At 50.5% G+C, this 27,739-nt stretch overlaps 1 protein-coding gene across 1 annotated transcript in view; it reads right to left on the bottom strand.

Moving 5' to 3' along the window:
- TG (thyroglobulin) overlaps window positions 1-27,739 on the bottom strand; it is a 202,783-nt gene that overhangs the window by 86,342 nt on the left and 88,702 nt on the right. The window contains exons 36-41 of the mRNA XM_031690392.2: window positions 19,750-19,884; window positions 18,175-18,339; window positions 13,988-14,207; window positions 12,347-12,440; window positions 8,695-8,854; window positions 2,144-2,346 (exon numbers count right to left, since the gene is read on the bottom strand). Coding sequence (XP_031546252.2) covers window positions 2,144-2,346; window positions 8,695-8,854; window positions 12,347-12,440; window positions 13,988-14,207; window positions 18,175-18,339; window positions 19,750-19,884 — 977 coding nt within the window. The remainder of the gene's footprint in view (window positions 1-2,143; window positions 2,347-8,694; window positions 8,855-12,346; window positions 12,441-13,987; window positions 14,208-18,174; window positions 18,340-19,749; window positions 19,885-27,739) is intronic.

Raw genomic sequence — 27,739 nt, 5'->3', positions numbered from 1 at the left:
GTTGCACCCAAACAATGACACTTCTTCCACCCTCCTTAAGATCCAGGGTTCAGATTCCCCGCAATGCTGGACAGAGCTGGGAGTAGTTTGATGGCCTTGGATTTGCTAGCAGGCTCATGGCACTGGCCTCCATCTTTCCTCAATTTGGGTCACTCAACAGTCTCCTCATGGCTTTCTCTTTCTTCAGCACTGCCCCTCTTAAATTCATCCTCCCCCAAGCTCTAAAAGAAGTCTTCCTAAAGGGTGGCCTAAGCAAGTTGTCCCCCTGCTTCAGACCCTTTGGTGGCACACTGTTGTCCACAGCAGCACAGTTTACAGGAGCCAAAAGGTGGAGGCAACCCAAACATCAATCATCAGATGAATGGATAAACAAAGTGTGCTCTAGACATACAACGGAATATTATTCAGCCTTAGAAAGGAATGATATTCTGATACACGCTGCAGCGTGGGTGAACCTTGAGGACATGATGCCAAGTGAAATAAGCCAGCTACAAAAGCACATTTCTGGTAGGATTCTACTAAAGAAGGTACCTAAGACTGGTCAAGTTCATAGAGACGGAGAGTAGAACAGAGGTTGCCAAGGGCTGGAAGGAAAGGAGAATGGGAGTTCTTGTTTAATAGGTACAGACTTTCTGTTTGGGATGATGAAAAAGTGCTGAAAATGATTAATGGTGATGATTGGACAACACTGTGAGTATCCTTACTGCCACTGAGCTGTACACTTAAAAATGGTTAAGACGGGAAACCAAACCAAACCAGCAAACAAACAAAACCCTCCAATGGCTCCCATGCCCTCAGGGTAAAACCCAAGGTGTTCAGTGCAGTCTGGCTGATCTCTGCCTCCCAGGCCCATGCCACATGACAGGCAGGTCCCAGCGAAGAGCCAAGCTCTCCCTTGGTGCCAGGACATGTGCGTATGTCCCTCGGCATCAGCTCAAACATCCCCCTCCCCAGGAAGCAATCCCGGACACCCCCTCTTTCCCTGACGCTTGCTTGGGGCCTTTTCTCTGAGCTGCTCTGACCCTCTTTTGAATATCTGCTTTAAGTGTTTGTCCCCTCTCCCCTCAGAAAACAGTAAGCTTTCTGAGAACTAAGACATGTTTAATTATTTAGAACGGCATTTCCAGCACCGAACATAGTACCTGGCACCAGATGGACATTCAATAAAATGAAAAGCTAATCAGTGACAGAACAGACATCAGGGCCTTTGCTGTGGTCAACCAGGTTATTTCTTCTGTCGTAAGTATTCCATCATCATCATCAACATTATCATATCATCTCCATCACCACCTCCATCATCATCACCATCACCATCACCACCACCTCCTCCATCATCATCATGACCTTCATCACCACCATCATCATCATCACCTAGTAGGTACTTCAGAACATCTAGGAGAATCCGGAGTGCTGAGTTCTATTCTTTGCCTTCATTCAGCAGTCAACAGACCTTTGCTGTTCTGTGCCTCAACCCATAACTGCGACCCAGCTGCCTGCCACTCCTTGAACAGCCTGTATAGCCACGTGGACCAGCCCTGCCTCCCCTCACACCTCAGGCAAGGGAGACAACAAGGAGATGGAAGGGACTGGTGAGGGTAATGGCTCCCCCAATATTCAGTTCACAAGAACTGAATCTCAGGCAGGGACGCAGCACGGGCTGTTGAGGAAACCAGACAGCTTAAGGGAAGATTCCAAGTGTAAACCTGGAGAAGATCAGGGAAGCAACACTGGGAAATGGATGAGCATTCTCTGGGTTCTATTCCTCTTCTGTGTTGGGTGTAGTTCAGCATCATATTGGTTAAATAGACCGTTATCATTAAAATTCTAGAACGCTTTCCATCCTACATTCCCTGATGTTTGTGTATTGACAAGGGAGCTAATCGAGGCTTCAGACCATTAAACCTTAATGAGGCACTCTCAGGAAATAGAAACACTTCCCTGTTTAGAATGATCAGCATTTCAGATATGAGTGGACAGCAGTCTGCTGAGCCCTGCAGCATCCTGGCTCACGTGTACGTGGAAAGATGGCAACAAGCAGGACACGGATTCAGAACAAAGGATAAAGGAAATCCAAGCAATTGAAGCCAACGGGGGCAAGAGAGGACCACCTTCAGCAAGCCTGAAGGCACAACAGCTGACTCACCATCAGCACCGCTCTCCGGAAGAGTCTGGAGTTGGTGGTCCTGGTAGTTAGAAGGTGGATGCTGGCCACTTCGGCTCCGCCACGGTCTGCTGCCAGGGTCACTCGCCGAGGGTCCCCACCAAACACTCTGATGTGGGTCTGCACCCAGGTCAGAGCCGCCACCTGGTCCAGCAGCCCCCAGTTGCCACTCACCTCGCCGGACCCTTCAGAAAGAGGAAAGCACTCAGTTGAGTTGATCCCTCTTTTTTTTCCATGGAATTCAGTAAATACTTATTGACACACGCACACACACAAATAGAAACATCTCTTCTGCTTGGCATTTGGGATACCCATGTCTATGCCCTTCTGCCATCCTCTGTGGATCCTCCTTGTCTACACCACTAACTACCCCAAAACCCCAAGCCTGTTCTGGTTGGAGCTGAGGCTCACCCCTGTCTTCTCTGGCTTCCCTCCAGGGAACCTCAGCAGACCCCATGGCTTCACCTGCGTGAGGATGACCCTCGGGAGTATGTCGGCAGCCCGCAGCGCTCTCCCACGCCCAGGGCCCTCACATTCCTCCAGGAGGCTGTCTCACAGTCACCTCAAGTCCATCCAGTCCCAGAGGGAATGGATTCTCAGTCTCCTGAGCACCCCAGCCAGCAGCATTTCCAGAGGTTCTCACCTTCTCCGCCAAATGCAGCACCGTCCACCCACTCTGCTCTTGCATAACCTCATTCTGCCACATCCCTGCATCCCCGCTTCCCCCGCAGGTGCTGCGGGCTCTGCTTCCACTGATCTCCACCCCATCTCTTCTCAACACTTCTCATCAGCTTTCTGTATCTGCACGTTCCTCCCTCCAGTGAAGTCTCCACAACACATCCAGAGTGGTCTTCTAAACTTATCATTTTGATTCTCTCTCTTTCTGACATACAAATATCCCCTGCAATACACCAACACATGCACACACACAGACACACACACACAGACACACACACACATCCTGTCCCATCCTATGTAAAATCTCCCATCTCATCCCACTGTCCTTAGAGCATAATCTCAGTTCTTCTAATGCACTGAAACCCACGGGACTGGGTCATCCATCTCTTGGGCCGCATCTACTTTGTCCCCTCCCTGTGCCTGAGCTGCAGCCGCCCAGGCTTCCATCAGATGCTCAGACACACCAGCCTGTGCTTGGCACCTGTCATTTCTTCCACCCAGAGCCTTCCCTCTCCCCTTGGCTTTCCTCCCTCCCTCCTCTGGCCCAGTCACCCACAAGCCTTAAAGCTACACCATCAGTTCATAGGCAGCACTCAGGGAAAGGGAGGGTCCCCTTTCAGAGTATTTGTCACTGCTGTCTTCCCTGCTAGACTGTGCTCCTCACGAAAACCAATGACACACAGTAAGGCCCGGCTAAATGTTAGATGAATGAGTGACTATGCTTATGATGAACACAATCCAGTGTCAGATGAGAAGATATCAACAAGAACCCATATTCCCCAACAGAAAAACAGAAAGACCTCGTAACCCAGTGCCCAGCCTGGTGTTCACAAAGCCGACGAGAAGGCCAGTGCAGGGGACACAATGGTACAAATCACTCCTCCAGATGGGGAGACGCTCAGAATTTCTTCAAGCGCATTTTCATGTTCTGGGTTTAGTGAAGCCATTGGCACTGTCCCCTCTGGGTTTAGTGAAGTTACTGGCACCGTCCCCTCTGCGGACTTTTCTGGACTGCCTGCACATTCCATCTGTCTCCAAGGTCTCAGGGAGGGCAGGAAGGCAGGACACCAGCTGAACGGGACCCAGTCCTGCAAATCTGGGAAGTGATGCCCGCAGCCTGCGTTTCCAGACAATGGAGGTGGGGACCGTCCCTGACTCTCACGTCCAATGTCCCAGCTCTGCACTTGCCATGCTGACTTTCTGGGATCTACAGACCCCTGGGAGGTCAGAGTTGAGGGTGTATTCAGGAGGCAAGTCTGACGTGGGCTTCACCTCATACCAGGCACTGTGCTGGGTACTTTAAAGAGCAAGACAGACAAGACCCTGGCCCTGTGGGCAGACAGCCTCAGGGATGCGCATACAGAACCGCCAACTTGCTGGTCTGAGATAGCGAGTCCCACCCTTTCCTTCGCTGGTGGGGAACCTGAGACTTGAAAGAGTTACTTTTGGTGCAAGAAGCAAATCTGAGGTAGAGCCGGCACTTAAATCTCACCGCACGCTCAGAACTCTTTGTCCTAACATTCAGTCCAATTCAACAAACATTTGTCAAAAAAATCTATGATGTGCAAGGCACTGTTATTTTCATTAAAAAATTTTTAAGTACTCTATGGAACTCTCTCTGCTTGGAAGCCTCCATAACTCCCTCATTCCTACTACATTCACTCTAACTCCTTCCTGGCTTTTCCACTCCTGTGAGATCGACCCACCAGCCCCTCTGAGCAGCCTTGGTGAGCTCCCTTCACCTCCCAGCACCGGCATCATCCAGCCATCAGGGCCTGCTCTTCATCTGTGTTCACTGCCTTGCAGTCTGGCCATGGCTGAGCCCCATTCTCCTGCCCCACCTGGCTCAGCCCCTCCGCAAACACACCACGTGCAGTGCTGCTGGGGTGTGAAACTGGAGCGCGCTGCTCTCTGCTGGCCCGGCGCACACGGTCCAGGAGGGAGACGGTTATGAGTGGAAGATTTCTGGACGGTGTGAGAACGCTTCTCTCCACCTGCCTCACCCGACCCTGGTCTACCCCTATCCCTCCTCCGATCTCCCGCCCCCGATCAGAACTCCCCAGCAAACATTCGGTTATTCATTCCCTCACTGTCTAACTAGCTCTTGCTTACTCATTTGATTTCTTCAACTAGCCCTCTAAAGCTCCTTAGCTCGATTCTGGGCTCCCAGCGGGTTCTCACCCAGGTCTTGTTGATGTCCATCGATAAGAGGTGTCACGGTGTGTGGGCTTAGCACACGGTTATGAAGCCAGACCAGCAGGAGTGGAGTCCCCTCCACCACCTACTAGTCGTGTGGGGCCCTGGACAAGTCACTTCACGGGACTTGACTTTCCTCATCTGTTACCTACCTCGTTAGGTTGTTGCAATGATTGAATTAGTTAATATTTGTACAAGGAACAGAACAGTGCAGTGCCTGGCATAAAGCATGATAGAAGTTGCTTGGCTTTTCTTAAATAAAATAAAGCAGGCTTCAGTCCCAGCAGCCCCTCCCAGATGCCCTTCGCGGGACTGCCTGTCTTCAGTAGAACTTGTGCCTGTGATGTTCTCCTGCTGGGCAGGACTCTGCCCATTCTTACAGATCAGAAAGGGTAGCCGACCCTCTCAGGAGAGAGGACTCCTAGAGCCCCAGGGACGATGCAGTAATGGGGATGTTACTGTGCCCGGCCTTCTGTCTGGCGTCTGGACTGAAGCTCACGTTCTCTCTCCTGTGCCCGGCAGTGGGCCTGCAGGCCATGGCCCACCCACTCCTCTGAGCCCACCTACCACTGACAGAAGGATAATCACTGTGCCCCGTGCCCCCAGGGTCCATCCTGCCTGCAGGGTCCAGGCTGGAAAAACAGCCCCCCACGGCCCGCCACCAGCCCCCTCTCCTTCCCCACTGCCCTGCATCAGGACCTGCACTCCTCTAAGCACCGCTGGGCTGGGGCTCCTCTCGCAGAGAACTTGCCCAGCGGCCGCAGGACTGGCGCGCGCTTCTGTTGTCATCTCTCCCCGCTCCTCCCTCAGTGTGCCTCTGGAGGCTGGTGCTTTCGGGGGGTTATTTTCACCCTGGGCTACAACAGCAGATGCTGCCCACATTTATCACACGAGATTCTGTACCCGAAGCGGCGGCGCCTCAGCCTGACTCAGTAAACGCCAGGGGCTGCTGCTGTGGGCCAGATGCAGGCCAAGACCTGGCCCGGGAAAGGAAAGGGGCGTTAACCCCTGGGAGCCCCTGCCGGGTGCCACCAAGGTTCTAGGTGTTTGCCTTCACCTGCCTGATCTCAGGAGAGACTGGCAGCCTGGGATGGGGTGCGGAGGGAGGGAGCCGCCCAGAGCCTCTGCGCCCCACAGAGCGAGGCGCTGCCCCCAGACCTGGTCTTTCTCGGGTGCAAAGCCTGTGCACCGTGCAGGACAGCAGCCCGTGGCTGCCCTCGAAGCCACCCAGCGCTTTCTACACCTGTGTCCTGAACTGCAGTTTCCAACTATTTAAAATGGAAAAGGGGAGAGGTGGACAGGCGGAGCTCAGGGGTGCTTCAGGGCAGTGAAACTATCCAGTAGGAATGGTGGACGCATGTCATGACACGACGTACAGCACAAAGGTGAGCCCTGATGTAAGTGTGCACTTCAGCGGCATCGATGCACGATGGTCGTAACAGGGGAAACCAAGCCTGCGGAGGAGGCAGCGTGTGCAGCTCTGTGCTTGCTGCTCAGTGATTCTGTGAACTTAAAACCACTCTAAATAATGCAGCCTATGGCATGCTTTCAGTGAGGAAGGGGGCGACGTGTTGGGGAGCCTGTGTTTGTGCCCTAGCGCAGCTGCTCCTCCACCTGCCGGTCACTGGCTGCCCTGTTCTGTCTTAGTTTCCCGGCTGGTTGATGGCTCCCCATGGGCTGAACTGTGGGAAGCTCCTGGTAAAAGATGTGAAAGCTCTGGGTTGTGGGGAGTACCGGGAGGTCTAGTGAATAAAGCAAAGAAAAGCTGCCTGTGGCTAAATAAATGTAGAAGATGGATCCTCTGTGTGTGGAAGAATGAGGAATTCGAAGGGCGTTTCTAAGCATCAAAAGAGCAAGCTACAATATATTTCTTCTTCTAGTTTCATCAGTGGGTTTTAAAGCCCAGCGTGCCATGCACAACCACGCACAATCGTGGGGCATGAAGTTCCTTAACCTCCCTGAGCCTCACCGTCTCATCTGTGAAATGGCCACAGAGGGCTGACCTCACGGAGCTGCCTTGAGAATGAAATGACGACGTCCAGGAAAGACCTCTGGTGGCGACCAGCGCTGGGCGAGGGTAACTTTCCTTCCCTCTGACTGACAGCTTTGCTTTAAGTACAAGGAACAGGCAGCGTTGCAAGTCAGGAATGAGAAGTTTAGGTGCTCTGGAAATTTCGTTTGCCTCTCCCGACACTGCCCTGTCGGCAGCAGAAATGAGTTTGCCTTCCCAGAAGCACAGCAAATTCTCACTAAGACTACGGCCCATGAAATCATAATCCCCTGCCCCGTCAGGGACGGTGACATATGGAAATTCGCTCTCTTCTGTCTGGAAACGCTCTGAGCTCCCGAGTCAGCTGTGTCTGTGAGCAGCGCACCTGAGTGTGCTCAGCAGGGTGGGCTCTGAGTTTGACCGTCTCTTTCTCTGAAGGAGCTACTGACTTCACAAATCGTCGGTTGTGTGTTGGAAAAGAGGAAAGGAAATCCAGGAGAGCATCCAGAGCTCCAGCAGCTGCCCTTGCTGCCCTGAAGGACAATCTGAAATCTGCTCATCATCCACGCTTCCGTGTTCCCCTGCGCTCATTGCCCATTTCATGTTTGTCGTGCAGGCCTAGAACCTTCCTTAGGACCCCCACTTCCCAGCACTCCCGGCCTCCGCTCCTGCAGCCCGCCTGCCCACTCACCCACACTCTAGAGGAGCCCGTCATTCTGGCCACACCACCTCCCACCTGCCCAGCCACACTTAGTGGACAAGACATTCCGGGTCTTAAACAAGATTCCTGGAGAACAGAGATGAGCCCAGTGCTTGTCCTCGAGGACTCGTAAAGCCCGTCACAGCCTCCAAAGCCTCTTCCCACGCAGTGCTCCCTTGAGCCTCACAGTAACTTTGGAACTTGGGTAAATTATTCCTACTTTACAGAGGAGAAAACTGAGGGAGGGTTTTGTCCAAGTCACACAGACAGTCAATGGCAGAGCTGGCCCTTGGCGCTTCAGACCCCCAGACCTGAGTGTCCGCTCTCGGCCACGGCTGCCCCTCCACTGCCCTGCCATCGAAGGCACTGGAAACAGTGGATGACGGTGGAATTAGTCCAAGCCTCAATTCTGCCCTGGGGGATGTGGGGAAGGTGGAGGGAGTAACCAGAGTGATAAAGGGGCCCGTGACTAGATGGGGACAGGCCAACATTTACAAGTGATGCTGGAATTAAAGGGGAAGCAGAAAGCATGACCCATGCAGCCCTCACTCCAGTAAATGGCTCCTGAGGCCCGAGAGCCCTCATCCACCCTGCGTCTCCAGGGCAGGTTGGCCTGGTGGTGAATCCTGGCTCTGGTCTTTCCTGATCCTGTGAGTTCGAGCAGGTGTCCAGCCCTCTGGGGTTTCAATACACATACGTGCACACACACATCTCACAAGATAAAACACACAACGTAGTCGGAACAGCCTCAGAAGTGTTAAGCATGAGTTTAACCAGTGGCCCCCCTGCTCAGCTATGGCGTCAGCAAGGCTGGAGGGTCTCACGAGTGCTGGTCGTGCCCCTGCGTGCCCAGCTGGGGGATGGCCAGGGACCAGGACGGATGGGGATTCGTGAAGAAAGGACTAAACACACACAAAGCACAGACTCAGCTCAGGGGGCTGGCGGCCTCCACCAAGCCCAGCCGCTCACCGGAACTCAGGAAGCCAAAGACGCCCACTCGGTAGCTGGCAGTGACCACGATGAGGTTGCCAACAGCAGCCAGGAAGGAGCCGTCCACGGCCAGCCGTCCTCTGCTCGGCCTGCCCTCCGCGGCGTTGTGGAAGAACACCAGCACGGACGCGTTGGGGGCCTGTAGGGGTTGGAGAAATTGGGGGCTCCAGGTGACCCATTTTCACCCACCAGAGCTGGGAGAGGGGACCTTTCCCACGTAGGTGCCGGATTCTGGGCCTACAATGACTCTTTTGCCAGCTCTGCCCCGGTCACGCTTAGTCTCACGTTATGGGCTGGATCGTGTGCCCCCCAAATTCACATATTGAAGCCCTAACCCCAGTGTCCTCAGAATGTGACTATTTGGGGACAGGTTCTGAAAAGAAGGGGCCCTACTCCAGTGGGACTGGTATTCTGACAAGAAGAAATTTAGACACAGACACACAGAGGGGGCCTTGTGGAGACACAGGGAGGAGACGATGATGATCTATGGACCAAGGAGACGACCTCGGAAGGAAACGGCCCCACAGACACCCTGACCTTGGACTTCCGGCCTTCAAGATCTTGATAAAACACATTCCTGCAGTTTAAGCCACCCAGTCTGTGGCACTTTGTTAGAGCTGCCGAGCAAATGACCAAACCTGAACTCACGGATAAGGAAACCGAGGGTCCTCGAAGGAGAAGCCACGTCGCCCACACTGCCCAGTGGGCGAGTGCGGGGTGACTGCCCACCGCAGGCCCAGGGCCCGGCCCCCAGCCCCGCAGCTCCCCCGCCTCGTTTACTGTTCTGTGCCCTCCCTGGGGAGTCCTTGAGTTTGGGCACCATGACTGAACCCCACACTGTCAACCCAGAGTCACTTGTGTTAAGTCCTGAGAAGAGCAGTCACTGCGCTGAGTGTTCACCCGTGTCAGCTGCTCGGTCTGCAAATGGCCCTGCGAGCCTGGTGTATTGTAGTCATTCCCATTTCACAGATGAGAAGGCAGAGGCTCAACAATGCCATGCAGCTTGTCTAAGACCACACAGCTAGGGAGTGGCCGAGCTGGGGTCTGAACCCAGGCTGACCCTTTTGTATCAGAATATCACATTCCACGTGGGGGACCGGATGCCCCACTCCAGGCTGGGGTCGATGCAAGGCTTGGGGGGCTCTCGCTCGCTCGGACCCTGACTTCCTGGGCTGTGACTTCTCTGCTCCGTGTGTCCCAGGCTCTGACACACAGATACTCTCCTCCCCAACAGCCAGCACTGACTGAGACCAGCCTGGGTGGGTGCTGTGCTAAGTATGCTCACCCAGAACGTCTCATCAGAGATCCCACCCCACAGGGTAGATGCCACAGGGGCTCTAAGCACCCCCATCCTACAAGTGCAAACAGAGGCTCAGAGTGCTAGAGTCACTTCTTAAAAAATCTGTGCAGACGAAGGGGCTAACCAGAGTTCTGCCCACCCCGCCTGCCCCACCCTGCCACACTCCTGGGCTCTTCCCTCTGTGACACTCCATCTAGTATGTGTCACCACTTGGCGGGAAGGTTAATTCTTCAAATACAAGGCCTTCTTAAATGCCATAGAAAAAGGTCAGCTCTTGTGGCCGTGGTTTCATTTGCTGTGGGCTCTCGGGTCTGGGAAAGGCCCTGTATCCCCTTCCTAAAAGTACCCTGAGTCATTTTATTGGGGAGCACCAGCGAGAGAGAAGGCCATTTGGTTCATGCCAGCAAAGGTCAATGAAGCCAGGGCAAGGGGCGGAGGTGAGGGTCAGCTCTCAGCCTCTGCGACCCCACTGGCCAGAAGGAGGTACCCAGGTGCTGCCCCAGCCCCGCAGGGTCTGTCACTTCGGGGCCTGTGTGCTTCTGTGGCACTCCAGGCTCCGGCATCAACACTCCTCCACCAAGACTAGGAAGGGGCGACGGCGCGGCCCAAGACAGAGATGGTGCGGCTCCCTTTGGGAACCTCCTTAGGGGTTAGGAGCTCTGGATGTGGAGTCAGGAAATGAGGATCAAGTGTCCACTCAGCCCAGCTGTGTGTCATTTAAAAAGTCACTAAGGCTCTCTTAGCCTCAGATTCTGCACCTTTAAAATGAGGAGAGAGAAAACATACATTTTTTTTCCTCCAAGCGTTAATGTGAAGACCAGTGAAATCATAAATATAAAGGTGGTCTATAATCTCTAAAGTTCTGTCACCAAATTTTGTTCACACTTTGGCAAAAGTATGTCCTCACTGGTCACCGTTTGCTGGCCCTTACAGTGTCTTCGGGACCTGACTGACCAAGTCTACAGCAATCACTCACTAGCTGAGTGCCCTTAGGCAAGTCATCTGACCTCTCTGAGCCTTGGGCTTTTCATCTATACAATAGAGGTGTCAGGAGGATCAGAAGGAAGGATGCTGACAAGCGTCAGGCTGACGACAGGCACAGGCCACCAGACGGTCCCTTCCGCCGCACCCCCGTCCTCCTTCCAACACGTTCAACATTGTCTGAGGTCCTACACCACCTAAGTGACAATCTTTTCCTCCAGGCTGAGGGGCCCTTGTCCCTATAAGTGTGATCTCTGTCCCACTCACGGCCATTCCCAACATCCCCCTTGTCAGCCACTCATTGGTTACTTGGTATCTATGCATCATTTTATTTAATCCTCACAAGAGCTTTATGAGGAGATGCTATTTCTCTCCCCACTTTCAGAACAGGAAACTGGGGCTCACAGATCTTGAGTTGCCTTCTCCAGGCCAGGGAGCTGGTGGTAAGCGGCAGGCTGGTTTGGAGTCAGAACTTAATTCAACATCCCAGGTATGAGCCAACCAGCACTGGGCAGAGTGGGACTCATCACCTCCTCACTCTAGGCTCCATAAATCTATTAATACAGCCCAGGAGAACCTGCACGGTTTGGTGCCCTTGTTGCAAAGCTCACTCAGGTTAGCTGGCTTGGCCTGACCTCCAAAGTGCATTGACCTCGCCCTGCTACTAAGCTAGGGAACCAGGAAGTGGCGACATGGTCACATGTACCATGGGATCTGTCAACATGGGGTTGGTGTCACCAGAAACTCATGTTTCCTAAGGCTCACAAGTTGTGTTTTCTCTCCTGAGCTCTGACCTTTCCCCCAAAATAGGAACATTCAACATCAGTGTCAAACACTGCATCAGGAGCATAGCTGCTACTTCAGCAGATACAGCCTTCAAAACAGGGCCTGCCCGGAGGCAGGGCCACCGCCCTGGCCCCACCCTCCAGAATAGCCTGAAGGGAGAGATCACATGGAAAGAAACGCTCGCGGGGTTCTCTCCAAGGGTCTTTCCAAGGAGAGCGGCTGCTTTCCTCATTTGCAGACTAATTCTATCCGCTCCATGCTGCCCCAGCCTGAGGCCCTCAGGGAGACTCTGCATCGCTGGCCCTCACCCACTGGGCGTGGCTCTCACCCTCCCTCCTCTGCAGCCCCGCTCAGGCCCCATGTGGGTGGGGCTCGAGGACAAGGACATGAGGAGATCCTGGAAGGGCCAGGAGCACCCACTGCACGCTTGCTCTCAGCCACTTGGGTCTCAGGAAGCCAAGAACCAGCGAGGACAGCGCTGGGGGGACCGTGCCAGCAGCTCTGGGGACGGGAACCTACTAGCGACGTTTTCAGGGCTAACACAGCAACGGCTGCAGAACTCACCACGGTCTGAGGGACAAACACGTTGAGATACAGGCAGTCTTCACTGACCCCGGGAGATGTGGCCGCTCTGAGGCCTGGCTGCCAGCAGCTGGCCCTGCAGATACAGACTGTATGACTTGCAGGGTAAACGACCAAGGGGACAGGTCCCAGCCCCCCTTCTCGCCCACCACCAGGAGCAGAGCCCAGCCCACTGCCCCATTCCAAAGGCCGAGCACCAGTGCAGTTAGGCAGCTTCAGGACATGGGAAATGGGGATGGTGGGGAAATGGGAATGGTGAGTAAATGGCAGAAACAGCAGGACCCCCATCGCCCCCTTCTCCACGGGCCTGAGGAACATCGCCCAGGGACTAGGTGCGGGCCCGGAGAGAAGGCTGCCTGGACAGAGGAGAGGAGAATGTCTCCTGGGGCCTGAGCCCCTCTTGGCCCCGAGTGTGCACACCTGCTCACATGGGGTGTCCCAACCTGTTTTCTACATGGGGACAGAGTCCAGGTGTGCCAGTTGGAGCATCTTCTCGCCTAAGAGCTGACACCACGCTTGGGACACACCTAATGGAGGCATGATGGTTGCCCGCCGAGCCTCGTGAGGACTGGGCTCTGACAACCATGCCCGCCAACTCCTGTCCACTCAGAAGCCTGTGTGACTCAGCACCTCACCTGTCAGACGGGTGGACCCCAGCACCGTAACATGCTCTAGTCAGTGCATGTTCGCTTCTTTTGTTTCCCCGCAGTGGAGGCTTATTCTTGGCTTTCTGCATCTTTCTGCCACTGTCCTAGTTTAATCCCTCACTTTCCCTCGTCTGGAGTATTCCAGAGCCGCCAGCCTTGTCCCTGGCTCTGGGCCTGTGGACCTGCCTGGCAGCCGGTGGTGGGTGGTGATGGACAGAGAGAACTCGGCTGCCTCGGGACAGAGACTGTGGGAAGGGGAGATGCTGGTGGGAACGAGAGAGGTGAATGGATGCTCTTTCACAGATACTCTGAATGCTCTTTAATTAGAAAAATCTCAAAATCTTATCCAATCAGTTAACTTTTTAGAGTGGTGTATGCCTGGGAGGGAATGGGCAAAACTGAAAGAAGTTGATGAGGGAGGAAGATTAGATTTGATTTCATTTTTCCTCTTTTCTGAAAACTCCTTTTAATATGGTTCCTATCGGGAAGGATAAAAGCACTTTTAAAATATTTTTCATTTGCTCATGTGCTTTTCCTTCTGTGCTAATTTCTTAGCCTCACCGAAGTCACACGTGGCCGGGAGGCCGAGCTCCAGCCACGGCCACACTGGAGCACGTGACGCATGCACCTCCCCTGCAGGCGAGGCCCTGGAGACCATCCCTGTAGACTCTGCCGCAGCCTCTCTTTCCCGAAGGCAAAGTCAAGGAAGGTTCCTGGAAGGCACCTTGGAAGGTGTGTTCTGACGAAGGCAATCTCCATCAGCCTGGGTCCCTGCATCACTGCATGGCACAGAGCCCACCAGCGCCTCCATCCTCAGATGGACTTCACGGAACCAAGACAATGTTCAGTCACTGACAAGCAGTAGAGTTTATGTGTTAGAGCACCCCCTGCCCATGCACGGCTCAAATGCAAACACTCTGCTCTGCTACCAAGTCTCACTTAGATGGCTTAGCATGGGAGAGGGCTTCAACCCTACCGTGGCTTGGTGGCATCCCAGGATCCTGTCCAGTTCAAGGGCTCCGGTGCCCGGAAGCGGCTCTCTGCCAGGGGAGGGGTGGCATATGGAACTCCCAGGAACTGGTCCACCTGCTTCCACGAAGTGCCCACCTGGATGGCCTGGGACCTACCCAGCAGCTGGCCATGGGCAGCGATGGTCACAGAAGGTACAGATGTCCCAAAGCCAAGCAGAGGGATGTCTGTAGGGGGACGTTGGGTGGGGAGGAAGAGAGAACAGCAGGTGCTCTATTCACAAATATACTGAATATGCTCTAAGAGACAAATCAAAAGCCTAGACACTGCTTTCTGCACTTTAAAAATGTTAATAATTCATTCAGGCCCCGATAGCTTAAGTCTACTGAAGTTAGTGCTCAATGTGAAAAAAACAAAAAAAAAACAAAACCAAACCAGCACAGACGCCTGATTGTTCCCAGGCAGGGGGTCACTCCCTTCCCAGGTGTGCTACCTCACTGATTCCTCCCAGAGGGACTCACCCAGGCCCACAACCCCATACTCAGCCCACGGGGGCCAGATGTCACCACGATTCTCAATTATGTGGATTTTAAGAAGAATAGAGGGGCCCAGAATATGCCGTGTTCTGCCCTCCCAGGGGACTCTGGAGCTGAGCCCCATCATCAAACACATCCGTTATTTCTGTGATGAAACGTGTGGGATTTTCATACTAAAAGAAAGAATAAAGAGGGTCATTTCTTCAGTCACTTTAGGTCAGGTTTTGGCACCAAATGAGTTTGCCACAAATTTAACCAAAAAAAATTTTCCTGACTTTTAGAACTTTCGGATTTCAGAATTGCAGCTGAGGAACTGTGAGCCAGTATTTGCGTTTCCCCGATGAAGAAATAGTTTTAGGGGCCCAGGGTGGATAGCTGCCAGGACTTCAAGGTGACGCAGGATTCAAAGCTACACTTCTCTGAGCCCCAACCTGACCAGAGGGTCAGGGGCTCTCTCAGGGTCCAGGGCCAGGCCTGCTGTGCCCGCCCTTTGCTCCTGCTGGGTCCCACTGGTCGAAGAGTTCACGCTGGGGCTGCCCACCCTGCTGCGTGCTCCGCAGGCCTCCCCCTCCTTGTAACACTCACCACCTCGACTTATCAGCCTCTCTCCAGCCCTATCTTATCTCCTCCACTATATTTTCTTTCATTCATTCATTGGTTCAATAAACTTTTGTTGGGAAGCGGGGGCTCAGGGCCAAATACCATTTGCAGGGACTTAAGACAGGCCCGTGTCTGATTCCCTATAGGCCTTCCGGCCTTGCACGGAGGAAACCAACACTGGTGAAGAGAGCCTCCGTGTGTGTGTGTGTGTGTGTGTGTGTGTGTGTGTGTGTGTGTGTGTGTGTATGTGTGTGTGTGTGTATGTGTGTGTGTATATGTGTGTATGTGTGTATGTATGTATTTGTGTGTGTGTGTCTGTGTGTGTATGTGTGTGAATGTGTGTGTGTGTCCAGCAGGTGTGCTCGGTGTGCTCTGCTTTACTGTGGGCTGATGGGGAGAAACATCTTTGCAGCTCTTTCTATTTAAAATGCACATATATGGTGACTAAGCTGGAGCCTGGGAGAGGAGGCAGACAGACAGACAGACAGGCAGTCTATCCATTCCTCAAGAACTTGGTTCAGTGCAGTGGTTCAGCTGGAGATGGTTTTGATCCCAGGAGACATTTGACAACATCTGGAGACATTTTCGGTTGTCACAAGGGTTGGGGAGAGATACTAGCTATTGGCATCTGGTAGCGCAGAGGTCAGCGATGCTGCGAAAATCCTACAATAGATAAGCTAGGTCCCCACAGCAAAGTCACCCAGTCACAGAGGTCAGTGGCGGCGGGGCTGAGGCCCCCAGGATGATGTACATTCAAAACTTCCAGGCCACTGAGGGTCAGCGTGGTGAGGAGGAGGCAGTGGATGGTCTGAAGAGTCAAGCAGACCTGTGGTTTATGTTGTGGACCAGCTACTTTGGAAAAACTTTATAATTTTTCTGACCCTCAATTTTCCTAACTGCAAAATAGGAGCCGTAGCTGCCCCTACAGCATAAAGATGTTGGGAATAAATAACATGATGCCTGTAATGTCCCAAGCAAATGGCAAGAGATCCACACACGAATGAATGAATGGATGAGAAAGAGGAAGGGAAGGAAGGAAGGAAAACAGAAAGGTAGGCAGGTGGAGAGAAAGGAGGGAAGGAAACAGTGAGTGAAGCCTTCTCTGACTGGCACGTGAGCGGGAACTCAAAACGGAAACTCAGGATGGAGAGAAATAGTTGCTGCTTTTTAATCTGGCCTCAATCACAAATCACGACTGCTCTCACCCCCACAGTTCCTTCTCATAAGATTTCCTGTCTCAGCTGCAAATAAATCACAGGCTCTGGGGGAGGGGGTGCAGCATTCAGGACTGTGGGGGCTACAGGAGCAGAAACTTCTGAGGCCAGCTCTTTCACTCCGCAGGGAACAGCCGCATTTCATGGACGTGGCACCCTCTGAAGGAGGGAGCAAGGACAGAAGATGTAAAAGCTAAGGAATGTCGAGGGAATGCAAGTCTGCTTTCCCACAACAGCAGGACTCGCCCCGCCCTCCAGAGGCTGCCCCGTGAATCCCAGACTGAACAAGAGCCAACTGTAGAAAATATTTGATGTGTGTTTCTCCCTTTTGAAATCTTTTGCAGAAAGGTGGATTCTTTCCAGAATACCCACATATTTAGGCCATGTGACAGCTGACAAAACTATCTGTAGCTCTGGGTGTACAACAGGTGCAAACAGCGTCGACGCAGATGCACGTGGGCCTGCATCTCCTGCCGGAAGGAGCCTTTCACATTGAATTTGAGTCACACCGACTTAAGAGAGAAGCGGTCTGATTGGTTTTACAGAACTCAGACCTTTTGAAGGCTTTTCTCAGCAGGACTACCATGCAGATTAGCTACACTATGGATGAAATTTATCTATCTAACTTGACTAAATGATCTAAATGTCCTGAGAGAAGGCAAGACTTGAGATTAAGGGCCCAAGACCTCAGCATATAGGAATCAAAGCACTTCCAGGCCTGCGAGACACTCTCCTGATCTAGAGCTGAGGTGGAGGAGGGGGCAGAGAAGATATCACTGGATCCAGACAGGCCTGAAGGACGTGTAATGCTCTAGGACAGGGTGGGGCCACACCCTGCTGCTACCTGGTTTTGTAAATAAAGTTTTATTGGCACACAGCCACGTCCACAGATATATTATCATCTGAGGCCACTTTCTCACTACCACAGCAGAGTTGAGTAGCTGTAACAGAGAACTGTGGCTGTAAAGCCTAAAATATTTATTATTTGGCCCTTTACAGAGGGAGTTTGCCGACATCTGCTCTTGAAGATAAGACAGCGGACACAGCCAGCATTTCTCAGAAGTTATTCATTTCATCCCATAAGCATGTCTGATGGGGGAGGTGCGACCCCCAGGCACCTGGCTCCCACGTTTCCAACCCCACAGTGCTCACCCATCTCATTCAGGGGTGCATTTATTTCTATGTTGTTCTCCCCTCGCCTGCTTCACCCCTGGGTCCCCCCAACACGAGGGCTGAGACATAATAGTACCTTCTTGAATGTTTTTAAACTCAACTGAGCCAGGAGCAGCTGCCCTCTCCAGCAACAGTGATGTGGTCCTCAGGCAATGAGGTTTTGTGCAAGAGGATTGCAGCTGGAGACAGGAGACCTGGCTCCAAGTCCCTGTTCAGTCATCACTAGCTGTGTGAAATTAGAGAAGTAACTTAACTTCTCTGGACCGGAGTCTCCTGAGCTCTGAGACGGGGATAGAACCCTTATCTCGCCAGCTCACAGGACAGCGTGAGGATCAAAGGAGATGGTGAGGTATGTGAAACAATTTTCTAAACTAGAAAACGGTCATCAAAAGTGGCCGACTTAATTCGTTTACTCAGAAACTCAAAGGCTAAAATGGCTTCTATGACTGAAAGGAGGGGATGAATGAAGGCGGTGCAGAGAAATTCTAGGTCAGAAGTAGGGTTTTTCATCTTCCTGCAGAGCATCCCATGTGACTGCCACACAGCCTAGGATGACTTTGACTAACTTTCCCTTAAGAGCCTCAAAAGCCACAAGTCACCACATGCTTGGACAGTCCCCCCAGCCACACCCAGGCCCTGAGGGGCGGCTGCAAAGCCAGGCCGGCACTTACTTGGTTTCCTGTAGATGTGCGAGGCTGCTTCACGGAGCAAAAGCTGGCAGTTCTGGGCCTGCAGGCTGTGTGTGCAGCTCTGGGTATCAGCATAGAACAGACACCTGACAGCACCAGGTCGGGTCTGCAGAGTGGTGACGAGGCAGGCCTGGTGACGGGAACACTCTGCAGGGCAGGGGGAGGGCAGTGATGCTTGGGCCTTGGAAATCTCACCTCAGTCAGGCATCCATGCTTCTAGTCATGCATCCAGTCACACATCCACAAATCCATGCACCATCCACCCGTCCATCCATCCATCCAATTATGCATGCATGCATGCATGCATCCATCCATCCATGCACCTACTCACTTCATTTAAGCACCTGAAAGTGTTAGGAGCTGAGGATAAAATAGTGGTTGTTATTGGGCAGGGGGCACTCAACCCTCCCATCAGTCTATTTTCCACATAATAGTCAGGATTTTGGTTGTTTATTTATTCATAAATATCACAGACAATATAAGTTGTCATTCCCCTGTTTAAAGCACCTCCATGGCTCCCCACTGACCTCAGCATTAAATCATACAAGACTAGGCTCTCCATGCTCCAACCCTTGCCTTTCTCTTCAGCTTCTTCTCCCTCTGCCCCTCTCCCCATCATACCCACCATGTTCCATCAGGAGTTATATCTTTCCCCATGTATGCTAGGTCCTGCACTAGACAATTTAAATGATTCATGGCATTAGGGTCTTCAGTTCTAAGAACAGCTCTCAAAATAGTGCCACTACATTTGATTGAGCAAGCTGTGTACTGTATAAAGGCCTTATTACTAGCCCAGTCTCTGTGCTTTGGCACCAAGCAGAGTAGGACAGTGTACAGCCTGTACAGCTGTACATGGTGGCCCTGTCTGTAATACATGTGTATTGTCATCCAATCACGTAGAGAAGATTCCTGGAATCTCAGAATTAGAGACGTGTAAATGTTATCTAGCCTCAGTCTCTTTCCAAAGATAAAGCCTTTGTAGAACATTCTGATGATGTGGTCACTTAGCTTTTGTTTAAATACCAGTAACCAAAACCCTCTAAAGGAAGTATACATCTGTGGACAGCTTTACTTATTAGAAAATTCTTCACATTGCACTGAAAAATGTCTCTTGAAATTTGAGTTTTACCCATAGGTCTTCTCTTTGCTCCTTGAACCTGGCCAGAACTATATCTTTCCTCCTCACCCAGTACCATGTACTTCCTCCTCGCCAGGATGGCTCTCAGATTAATCTGAGAATAGATGTCACAGCATCTTCTCTGTCTCAGACTAACCCCCTAGATCTTTCCTGGGATCTGTCCCTGACCTGGCTCAATGCTGTTCATTTTCCGGCTGGCTTATCCCCTTAGAGACCATGACCATGGGCCAACACTGCAGGAGGATGAGGGGACTGCAGAGGAGAGCCCACCCAGGGCTTCTCTCCCAGGTGCATTCCTTCCAGCTAGGCATCCCAGGTTATCTTGAGGTCTCTTATGTGTTTCTGAGGGCAGAATATTGAGCAGCAGAGGGTCCCTGCTCAAGAAACCCAACTCCCTGGAGGGTGGAAACTCCCCTTACCCAACAAACAGCGGTCCCGTGCAGCAGAGAAGTCACCCATGGCAGCCGTGCTGATGTGCGCAACATCAAAGCTCCTGATGAACGGATCCACAACTGCTGAAGAGAGGGCCAGGGACTGCCAGGAGTCCAGAGCAACTAGGAGGGAAAGCAGGGGACAGTCAGTGGGGCGGCCCCCAGTGCCTCCAAAGCACAGCCCCAGAGCACCCTCCTGGTGGTCTCCATTCTCATGTGACTCCATTTCTTTATCCATCTCTCCATTCTACAGCGACTTATTAATAGTGTTTGTTTGTTTGTTTTTAGGAAGCAAGCTCTGTGTTCAAGCCTAGGTATACAGAGGCAAAAAGCAAAACAAAATAAACCAACCAACAAAAGCCTGGGTGTTTCTATGGAGCGGCTCACAGTAGAATGGGAGAGAACTTGAAAAGACAAGACAAAGATTGTAATGCAGTTGTTATAATGAAAAAAACAGACAATAAGAGCATGATAATAAGAGGCTTATCAGTGCTTGTTACGTGGTATGTGATGTGCGGCCCGGGTCACCTTTGGGACCAAGGCTCTCATTTCCCCTTTCTCTTGGGAAGCTGGTGGCTGGACGGACAGTGACCAAGCCAGAGATAGACTCGGGTCTCTCGGCTCTAAGCCAAAGCTCCTTCCATCCCTCTGAGCCTGCTACAGAGCTGAGCATCCTTCCCGGAAAATTATCCCCAGGCATCGTTGTCTTTGACGGCGCCGTGCTCTTAGCTATATGGGAAAGCTTGTCATTTTTATCTCGAACCTGTCTTTGACACTCAGAGCACTGGTGGAGGCGGTCACTAAAATTAAATGGTAAATAAAGTAGCAAAACAATCCAGCATCACTACTCTTTTGCTTCAACAAAAAAAAAGACAAAGAGAGAGAAAAAAGTTTATGCAGACAATTGGCCAAATAATGCAACCAAATTTCACATGGACTCAGCAAGAGGAAGGGAAACCCCACACTCATCCTGGAGCCTCAGGGCCATCCGTCCTCAGAATCCAGAGCCATGTCTTTCTGAACGTGGCTCCCAGCTTCCCTGTAAGAGACTCTGGGCTTTCATTTTCTTAAGCATCCTCTGCATGTTGCCATTTTTATGGTCAGTACAAGAGGCATTTTTGCAACATGGCCAAGCTGAGCTGCATATTTTTAGATGGTGAGTACCCTGCAATTTCAGATAAGAGTTATGATGGGGTTTCAGGACCAAACTTGCCACTTACGGTCTTAAAATGGAAGTCCTGGCTGCCCTCCACGTTTACGCTGTTATCTAGGGAAAGCACTCTAATTGAAGGGTGAATTTCGCCTCCGAAGGGGGAGCCAGCTCCTCCGTCGCCATCCCAGGGTCTGGAGCCAGCTCTCTGCCACATTCTCCACCTGGCCCCGTCCCCAAGCTGGCAGTCCCCAGGATGAATCAATGCTACTGAGCAGAATCCAACATCTGGGGTCCCATGTGCATCCCATGAAAATTCTGAAAACAAGCTCTTTATGAATGCAAAAGTCTGGCGAAGCATGAAAGCTGGGGGATCTTGGTAGCATTTCGTGAGAGTTTACTGATTTGCCAAGAACCCAATACCATTGCATTTAATACGATACCCCACGCTGGGGGCACCAGCACTGTGCACATTTTACAGACGAGGAAACAGATCCAGGAACACACCTAAAGGGCTTAGCTGATAAGTGGCAGTGCTTGGGCCTGAGCCCAGCTGCTCCAGCATCAGAAACCATGGTTTACTCCAGGGCCAGATCTCTTCTCGCAATGAACGAGCGGTGGTGGCTTTCAGGCTCACCCAAAGGGAGAGTCTGCTCTGAAGTGCAGCATCTCCAAAATGATTTGTGTCACTTTTCCTTTTGTTTAAAATATCTTTTACAGATTGGAAGGCCAGCATCACTTATTTTTAAAAAACCATTTCCCCTAGAATTTGAAATGCTATGTTTATAATACATTAAATTTTTCTATGTAAGTGAATTTTGTTTGGTGAGTACCAACTCTGTTTCATTCATCTCTGTTAATTCTGGCTCTATTCCCACTTAAACTATAGTCACTTTATAATATACTTTATCATCAAGTAGTGAAAGTTTTCCCATGTCATTTTTCTTTAAAAAATATTTTTGGCTATTTGTTTGCCAGATGAAACCCAAACTCTGTCAAGTTTCAAGAAAACATTCTTGGGATATTATTTGGAAAAAAATTAATTTGAGAAAGATTTTTAATTTTATTATGTTGAACTTTTGATGTCATTAAGAATGAAATGAGACAGTGGGGAGGGATAAATTGGGAGCTCTGGATTTACAGCTACAAACTACTAAATATAAAATAGATTAAAACAAGGTCCTACTGTACAGCACAGGGGACTATATTCAATAACTTGTAATAACCGATAATGAAAAAGAATATGAAAAGGAATATATATATATATGTATAAATGAATCACTATGCTGTACACCAGAAATTAACACATCATTGTAAATCGACCATATTTCAATTTAAAAAATGAATGGAATGAGACTTTTTTCCCCATCATATTTTTTAAATGGTTATTGTTGACTGAAAGGAAAGCTGTACATTTGTCTGTATTTATTCTCCAACAGGCCCTAGACTCACTCGGAGTGTAACTCACAGACACAGCTGAAGCTCAGGCCCATACCTCTGCGGCTACTTTGGAAGCAGGCCCTCGCCAGATTCCAGATTTAGCGAGGACATGCCATCCAGCTGCTGGAACTCATGATGGACTCTGGGCTTGGTTCAGCAGCCAGGTTCCTTGAGTTTATCCTGGCTCCTCCATGTAACAGCTCTGTGACTCTGGGCAAACTCCTCACCCTCTCTGAGCCTCTGTTTCCTCATTGGTAAAATGGGGCCATTACCAGATGTTCTCCCCTTGGGTGGCCATCGGGATTGAATGAGTTACTGAATGTGAGCTGCTCAGCACAGAGCCTGCACGGGGCAGGATTAGTGAAATCAGCCACTTGAACTGTCTCTGGGCCAAGCTGCTGGGCTCTGGCTGTGTTTGGGTCACTGTCTTTTCAAAACTACAGAGGTATGTGCCTGACTGACGTGCTGGGGGGAAGTTCTCTAAGGGGTATAGGAGCCCAAATCACTACCAGTGATTTCAAAACCTTCCTCCTGACTTCCCCTGATCCCCCTTCCCAGCCCCACCCCAGGCCTGTCCCAGGACCCCTGGCTTCCTGTCAGCACCTCCCCTCCTACCTCAGCCATGAGCACGGTGGCACCAGGCTGTGTGCCCCACAAGCCACAGGGCCTCAGTCTCCACAGGAGGCCTGAGGCTGAACACAGCCACGTTTGTCAAGGGCAGTTTTTCATTTACGAACCCCGCACATCCCAAGACAAAGCCATCGCTGCCACCTCCCTCAGCCTGCTCTTTACCCCACAGCGTGTTCTTTCTCTCCCTGGGGTCCACTTCCACCACCCACCCTGTTGTATGATCATAAGCAGAAGGAGATGTTGCTTTACCACATAATTTGAATGACTTAGGTTAACCCAGATCCACCCTCCTCATCCTCCTCATAGCAAATAGGGACACTGAGCCACAGGGAGGAACAGTCACAGGGCACTCTCCAGGGTCACGGGGCACTCTCCAAGGTCACAGGGCACCCCCCAAGGTCATAGAGGCACTCTCCAAGGTCACGGGGTACTCCTCAAGGTCACAGGGTAGAGCTGGTCTCAGACCCGCCAGCATGGTTTCCACCTGCCCGGCTGTAGGCTGGGACCTCCCTCCCAGCAGCAGTGTAGCCCCCCAAGCCTTGGACACACACCCTGCGTTGTAATGTGAAGTCTTGATGACTTGCTCATACTACAAAGACAACCTGCATATGAAATAGTTCACCAACAGGTCCTGAGACCCTGGAGGAGAGCATGCCTTCAGAGGAACATGGCCCCGCCTGTTCGTTAGCAGAAAGGAGAGGGTGACCCTGAGGGGAGGAGAGACTCAGTGAAGTCAGGCGGCCCTTTCCTCCGTGATGGGACGTGCTGGCAACGTGTGCTACCATCTAGCAGGCCGGCAAACTCAAGCTGCACTGATTCTGTCTTACAATACTCTGCTGAGATGGACAACATTCTCCCTATTTTACAGAAGAGAAAAGTGAACCCCAGAGAGGGCCAGTGACTTGCCCAAGGCCGCACAGCTAAAAGGCACAAGTCAGCATTTGAACCCAGGACAGTCCCACACCGCCATCAAGTTCCCCTGTGCGCCACAGAGCTGCAAAGGCGAGCGGGGCTCGGGGAGGGAGGGGCGCTGGGCAGCATGGCTGCAACCTCCACCAGGTAGGGCCTCATGGTGACATCCAGGTATTCCCATTCCCTTCTAGACAGCATCATTCCCTTTTAATGTAGACTAAGTTTAAAAAAAAAAAATCACTGGACTAGAATATATTTGAAATGTTTCACCAATATATGGAAAACTATGTTTAATTCCCCTTCCCTCCTTCCTTCCTTCCTCCTTTTCTGCCTCTTGTCTTCCTGCCTTCCTTTCTTCCTTTCCAGACATCAGTTAAAGAAGAAAATGTGTGATTTTAATTTTAAGACTCCGATAGAGTAATTTCAACTGTTAAATACAGCTAAAGCAAAACTAAACAAATACTCAGGTAGCTGCAGACCTGCATTAAGAGGAACCGAATGCAGGAGGGACAGGTCTGTTTTTTGCTGGCTGTGTGACTAAGGGTAAGTTCCCTCTTCAACCCTCACCTTCCTCATTTGAAAAATGGGAAGAAAGAGCCATTCAACATTTTTTTAAACCAGATCAAAGTGCAGAAATGTCAAGCCCTTAAAAATGCCCAACATTCTCTCCAATGTTCAAATAATCACAGACCAATTTTTATAAATCAAAGATCAATATGATTTTCTTAAGAATCAACAAGAATAAAGATAACAAGGAGGGTAAGCCAGCCCTAAAGCCGTGAAGAGAATTCAGGATTCTTACTGTTTTGCTTGCAGTCAGAACCAAGAAGAATTCCTTCTCCCTTTCCAGATGCTCCTGCTGGCTTCTCCTCTGCTCTTCCCTGAAAAACTGCAGTTCCTCAGGAACCTATCCTTGACCTTCACTATTTACATCCTACACACTCTCCGCGGCTGAGCTCATGATCCCGGTGACTTAAACTACCACCTCGTTGCTAGTGACTTTCAAACCTATCTCCAGGCCAGAGCTTCGCCCAAGCTTCATGCAGAGATAGTCAGTGCTCGCTAGACACATCTCCAAGCAGATGTCCCCAAAGCATCCCATCCCAAGCATGTTGAAACCTGAACTCTTAAATCTTACTTCCATCCCTACCTACACTCTTTAACTGGCTTCCTTCCCACATTCTCTCTTGGGAATTGGCACCACTATCCATATGATTGCCCGGCCTGAAATGTTCAACACCAACCTTGCCTAGTGTTTCAGTAGACTGATGTCCACCTAGAAAGGACACCATAGAAAGAAAGTCAAAATAAATACTTTTTTCAAGTCTAAATTTCAGATTCTATCATGATAAGTGGATACTTTCCACGGGGTAAATGCATCTATCTGATTTTCTAGCAAAGAAACACAACGTCCACATTTCCTCACGTTCTGTCTGCTGTCTCCCTCGCCGGCCTCTCCAGCCCCATCCCTCATCCGTCTGCTTCCTGCCAGCCCGAACCCGCGTCTGGGGGTCTAGCAAAACATGCTGCGTTATCTGACTTTGTTCACTACTCCTTCTGTTCGACATGCACTTACTTACAAAGTGAAGGCGGTTTATTCATATGATGAACGCATAACATCCTTCAAAATCCAACTCAGATGCCACTTCCTACAGAAACCCTTCTAAGACTCCTTCCTTTGCCAGCCCCTCAGTAGTTTTTCCTCTGTTCTGAATATCTCATAAATACGTCTCAAGTCCCACTAACATGCTGCATTGCCACTTACTTACATTTTCTCTCTCTGCGAAATTATGAGCTCCTTGAGATCAAACACTCTGCCTTAGTTCTAATTCTCCAAAACCTATCATACTAGCATATAAAAACTTTAACAACAGAAATAATAAAATAGTTGTAGCTAGCATTAATTGAGGGTTCTATGTGCCCAACAGCGATAACATCATAATTTTTCATGAAATGCCCAATTTATAAGTAGGTAATGAATGAGTGAATTACTAAAGCTCCTTAATTAATACAGGAAAAATAGGATACTAATATTCTCTTTTACCTTCATAAAGATTAACACTATAATTATACTATAATTATCTTCATACCACAAGAAGTCAGTAAACAATTATTGAATAAACCAATTAGTTGATCAAATAATCACACAGGAAGCAAATATTAGGCATTTAATTTCATAATATCTCACTCTTACGTGGTACATTTCAGTATATGAAGCACTGCAATTTTTAATAATGACATCAACCTGTGTGTATTACTACTGCTATTTTGTTGGGGACTGAACTGAAGCTCAGAGGTGGGGAATACCGTGGCCAAAGTCACAGCGCATGATTGGCAAGCCAAGGACTTGACCCAGACTGCACCCCCATCCCCACTCCACTGTAGCTGCCTCTTTCTCCTCGTGGCTCAACTCCAGACTCATAGATTGGTTCCCTTTAGTGGCATGTACATTTCAGGGAGGGGTTTTCAAACCATCTGACATGGTCCAGCATCTGTTGAGGTTATGAGCTTGTGGTTGGTGAGTAATCATCGTTTACGCTGCTAACTTCAAAGACAGTTCTAGGGAAATTTCTAACTAAGAAAAAAGCATATGTATGAAACCAGACTTGGAGCTCTACTCTGTCCACGTCCTCATGACAAATTACTAAATTCATCACCAGCAAAAATTCCTGGTGGAAATTCAAAGGCTCAGATTGAATCTGATTTCTTTCTAGGAAGTTTGACTCATATCAAGTGGAACCCGCCCCCAAATTCTACCCACATACAAAGGCTACCTGGAAGATGATGTGATAAGTGGGTTACTGAGAGCATTTGAACCCCTCTTTCTTGGGGTCATTGTAGGTGATCCTGGGGAGCTGGGTAAAACTGCACATATTCAGAGGCACAAATGCACATGGGAAACCAAGATGAGCTGAGTAAAGTAATTCCAATAATGCAGAGGCTTCCCTAGGGAGGTTGACCAAGAGCCTTGGACAGAGTCCATGCTGATCTCTCAGTGGACTGCAGGCAACTTGCGGAAGGTCATACAGCTGGTTTGAACCCAGTCAGTCAATCCCCCAAGACTGCACCCCTACCCTCTGCCTCTCCAGTCACTGTGGTGGCAGGAGCGGCCGCCCCTGTCGCCACTCACCGGTTATGTACTATACGTGTTAGGTATCATGCTAAGCACTTTACCTACATGACTTCATCCAAATCGCATAGCAACTTGTGTGTGTAGGTGATGTTATGAACCCAAGGCTCAGAGCAGCGAAGTGCTTGCCCCAGGTCATGCAGAATAGGAATAGAACTGAAATTGAAACCCAGATTTGCCCAATGCCAAAGTCTCTCTGCTTCACTGCTTCTGCTTCTAAAAACATCTGCCAAGAGCCCTCTGCTTGCCTGTGGGTAAGTTGTCACAAAAACAGAAAAAAAAAAAAAACACCTTAAAGAGTAACTGAGCCAATCATTAGAATTACCAAAAAACAAAACTTAAAGAGAAACTTAGAGGCCATTTAAGCCACCCACTCACGCAGTGAGGAAATCTCCAACATGCTTGAATATCCCAGCGACGGGGAGCTCAACCTTCACCTCACTCCATCGCAGCAGGATAACCAATGCCTTCTTCCTCCGTCCTCTGACTCCATCACCTCTCACTGTGTCCCCCACTGTCCTTCCCATGACACCTGATGCTCCGTCCACACTAAAGCCTTCCCTCTCGGTCTCTCCTGCTCTAGGCTCCTCTCACCTCCTGGACTTTGCTCTTGCGGGAGGAAAGGCGACTGCTTTCTTGATAAATCAAACTCAGTTCCACCAAGGAGGTCAGAGAAGTCAGCACAGACTCGACAGTGGAGGACAATCAATGAAGAA

This window comes from Vicugna pacos, chromosome 25, assembly GCF_048564905.1.
Source record: "Vicugna pacos chromosome 25, VicPac4, whole genome shotgun sequence".
NCBI classification, from domain to species: Eukaryota; Metazoa; Chordata; class Mammalia; order Artiodactyla; family Camelidae; genus Vicugna; species Vicugna pacos.
The sequence above is the reverse complement of the archived record's forward strand: the minus strand, read 5'-3'. Positions and strand labels throughout refer to the sequence as shown.